Here is a 4,362-nt window from a genome sequence, read left to right as displayed (position 1 = left end):
TGCCCTTATGGCATCGTCTAATTCGACAAACCATCTTAAAAGAAAGTCTTCTTCGACTCCCCTATATTTTGAGATGTCAATCTTTAGAGTTTCGGGACGACGCGTTTGCGTCATCCCAGGTACAGGGGTCTGTACCTGTTGTAATCTCAACAGTTTCGCCTGTTGAGAGCTTTGCTGATTCAGCAAGGCTACCTTTTCCTTTATCGTCAAGTTCATGTTGTATGAACTTGGCGATGGCTGAATGGAGGGCACCTCTGTCCAAATTGGACAGCATTGCCAAAATTCCTACGGTCGAACTCATCCGTTCGACCGCACTCCTTTCTATGTCACTTAGAAAGGAGAAGCTTTCACGGGAAACGTGATGCGTATTCCCACTATCATCTAACATGTCCATGTTAGATGAGGGAAATGTGGTCCTTGGACGGACTACTAAGTGCTACCAGGTGTAACGGGGCACTACGACTTGGATGCTTCAGTACAAGTCAACTACACATAATCCACTTGCGAGGACTGCCTAACATTAGACCAACACTAGCACGTACAGAGGAAGACTTCTCTTTAAGGTAACTAGCTTAAAGAGGGTAAAATGAAAACTGTATTAATATAATTAAAGTATCTCTTCTTTCTGTCTGTTACTTTAACTGAATTATAAACTAATAATAAACATGCAACTGAATTCTTATCTTATCTGTCTCTTTATTTTGTTTATATCTACAGCTGATTAGTCTGCGGAATAAATAGATAAAATGGTCTATACCTATTTATGGATAAGAATTCTGAACATTACTATATAACGTAATATTCTCCAAAAATTATGTACCTTTTAGATAATATATTAATTAACAACCTTTAAGTGTTAATTTCATGTAACGATACACCCCGTTATAATATCAGTAACAAAACGACGAGTCGATCTCATCGTTACACACTTGGATCCACTTAATAGCCAGCCCCCCGCTTTCGATTGAAACTGAAAGAGAATTTCCATCTGCATCCTTCAATTTCACGCCTGCATGTCATTCTCGTGCACTTGGTCCTCGAGTTCGCTCAAAGACGACGACGAATCCTCAAAACTCGACGACATAGACGCTCGTCGGCATGGCATCTTGCGGATCTCTGTCGTCAAGTCGTTTGGATCCTCAGGATACACGTGACACCCATGGTTTAAACACTCGTGTTGCAACGTTTCGAGACGGCATAAAAACGTCTCGAAACTTGAGCCTTGCGGCCCTACCAAGTCCGTTCGTTCAAGTAGAAACCGATTCACATGATCAATAACGGACTCGCGAAACGCCGACGTGAGAAAGAATTGCCCTCGCCAAGTCAATGGAACCCTCTCGCGCTGGTCGTAGAGCAGCAAGCTCATGACTGCCGCAATGTCCTGGTCATCTTTCAACCTGCTTCCATGCACGTGTCGTTGGTGTTTCTGAGGCATTGAATCGTCTCTGAAAACGCGTCGTGCGACTGCAATCGCACTCTCTGGATTCCACGTTTTGGTTTTCATCCCTTTGCTTTCGTTTTCACGTGCTTGAATCATAGACGGTCTTGTTAATTCGTCGACGACACATAAAAGGTGACAGTTGAAACGAATCGTTTTAAAGTCTTTCAATTGCAAATTCAATTGATTGCCATATGGCTGGATCAATTCAAGCGCTTGAGCTGTTTGAAAGCATTGAATGAGTTCTCGCACGTGATGGCGAAAATTTAATGTCTCGAGCAGTACGGGGTTTAAAGGTCTACCGTCACTTGAAATCGTAGTGAACTCGCTACAATTCGCTTCTACACTCGAAACAACATTCTTGCTTTCGTGAACGCAATTAATAGACTGAAGAGGCCTTTTTCGAGGCGCTTGAGCTCCTTTCAAGGCCACGTAAGCTTTCTCATAGCCATGAAAGACCAAATACTCTTGTACAAAGTCCTCGACTGTCAATTCAGCCTCTTCTAATTTGCTGGACACGCTTTGTGTTTTTTGTTGTTCACTCTCAATATGCAAAAGACGTTGCCGGTCTGAATGCACTTGTGTTTCAAACTCTTGTACATCAAAGCGGAACGCGTGCTTTTCAAAAACGCCTTGCACACACTCACCAATGCCATGAAGACTCACGGCTGGGTACAAGGCTTTCATTTCCGTCCAGTCATTAAACTCGTCATCGTCGTCGCTCTCGAAATCACTCCAGCACTCGTTTTCATCCCGAGTGTCAATTTGTTCAAAGGGATCCAAGTCTGGCACGTCTCGAGCAGCGACTTTGCCCACCAAAGTGCCATTACACGTGAAAAAGAACGTATGGGTATCCCATAAAATGCCACAGCCAACCACGTCACCAGCTCCGTAGCGTTCGCACTGCAGAACTTGGTGTCCAGAAGCAAGTACGGTCCCCGATTTACCAACATAAGCCAACGAATTCACATTTTCTCCTAAATTTCGGTGATCAATCGTCGGAGAAGTCGTGTCAATATTCGCCGCACGTTCGTTGGCTTCGTTAAAACCATCTGTTTTCCTCGATTTTTTTAAATTTCCAGATGGCTTGCGAGTCCTATTAATTCCGATTGGAGTTGTTACATGAGGCATTTGTTCAATTTCGTCGATTATAAACCCCACGGCCACTTGATGATGGAATCGCTTTTTTTCACTAGGACGAAGCGTTCGATGTCGCGTAAAATGCCGAAGGCGAGGATTTTGGGAAAACATTGTATGCGCACGTCCTTCGTGCGACAACAGCGGGTGGTGCACGAGGTTGGTATTCCAGACTTCAGGATCCAGATCTTCCTGCACACTTGGAGGAATTTGGTCGTGAATGGCATGGTCTGTCGTTGGGCGTAATGCTAAAGCAGATGATGCTCTTTGTGGCGGAACGGAAGAAGGAGGTAAAGTCGCGAGGATTCGAGTCTCATAGTAAAAGATGCGAGATGACGCACAGAAACCGACTGGATGCCTCGATCGAAAGCATGCTGCATCAGCGTCATGGTTCCCACGGCCTATGTACTCGGCTGTGCGGTGGTCGGCCTGCAAGCGGCCTTCGTATGCCACGCACCGTGGGTCAAAAGCCATTCGCGTAAATGATTACGAGTAATTTGGTTGGCTTATAAAGCATTTAAGTGAAGAATGAAGCGACGTGGTTGGTCAATCGAGCACTAGATGCAAAAAGTGAACTCCCTAACAGCTTATGCGCTTTTATCAGCACAAAAACACGAATCATTAAATCAATTTGGTCGGCCGTCTGTATGCAAGAGTGGCTTTGCAAATACAAACATGTCATTCAACAGTACGCAAGATAATAATAAAAAGAAAAATTTATCGTGATTACTGATACAGTTAAAGCAGAAACTCTTGATGTGAGGTTAATATCTCGGAATGTACGCTTGCGTCGCGTATGTAACGGGGAGTATCGTTACATGAAATTAACACTTAAAGGTTGTTAATTAATACAGCTCCCCCCTTTTTTTGGTATAGCCACACCCTCACCGTGTATTTGTTTTAATCAAATAAAACTACAGATTACGCATGAACAGTTTCATTATTCCGCTATATCGCAAAATTGACAATCTTTCCTTTAGAGTCGTCTTTAGATCCCTTTTGGACTGGGTTTATCCCCCCGCTAAATTTCATTTGAGAATTGATGTAGCCACACCTCTTAATTATCTACCGCTATGAGTGTAGCGTAATTGTAGCAACTTGTTGATTATTAGAATATATATTGAGAAACCTTTATGCAGGCCTTTCCAGCTTCAGTAGCTCGGAAGGTCTGCAAAAGACTTCGCAATATATGCGTACTGTCATGTTGAATAGCAAGGTGTTTTTTCAGCGAAGAAATTACGAACGAAAGCCAGTAAAAAACAGAACATAAGGCAATTGTGGCTCATGGTGGGTGTAACGGGGTGTATCGTTACATGAAATTAACACTAAAAGGAGTTATTAAAATTATCGAAGAGATCCGCTAAAAGTTGGTAGAAGTAAAGTAATTAAATTCATCCTTAGCTTGACCTCCAAAGACTAACTAACATGCATGCTCAATTTCTCCCTCGCTGCTCAATTTGCTGCACTTTCTTTTCGCTCTTTTTATGACTCGCCAATCAATTGCAGGCGCTCTTGGCTTTTTTTCATCTGGTCAAAACCGCACATTTAACACCGCCAAACAAAAACACGGTTTCTGATGTGCAGTCGCTACTCTCATGTAGATAATTAGGGTGTGTGGATATAGCGGTGTCCTAATTTAATTTGGGGAAGGGGGTGATGCACCACAGGTTAAAAGGGCGACCTAAAAACGATTTTTGTAAGCGGGCACGTCGTAATGCGGCCACGCTCTACTTAGGCACACACCCTAGCACAGCGAGGAAGCAATTTGACCTTCTTCTCTTGCGTGC

At 43.4% G+C, this 4,362-nt stretch overlaps 1 protein-coding gene across 1 annotated transcript; it reads right to left on the bottom strand.

Annotated features, from left to right (window-relative positions):
• Positions 1-1,003: 1,003 nt before the first annotated feature.
• On the bottom strand, positions 1,004-3,049 carry CCR75_009794 (uncharacterized protein; the record flags this gene model as incomplete). Its single annotated transcript, XM_067967832.1, has 1 exon — positions 1,004-3,049. The coding sequence occupies one exon, from the start codon at positions 3,047-3,049 to the stop codon at positions 1,004-1,006; it is 2,046 nt and encodes a 681-aa protein (XP_067818987.1).
• Between the last annotated feature and the right edge of the window lie 1,313 nt (positions 3,050-4,362).

Source organism: Bremia lactucae, linkage group LG13 (genome assembly GCF_004359215.1).
Source record: "Bremia lactucae strain SF5 linkage group LG13, whole genome shotgun sequence".
In the NCBI taxonomy this organism is placed as follows: domain Eukaryota; phylum Oomycota; class Peronosporomycetes; order Peronosporales; family Peronosporaceae; genus Bremia; species Bremia lactucae.
The sequence above is the reverse complement of the archived record's forward strand: the minus strand, read 5'-3'. Positions and strand labels throughout refer to the sequence as shown.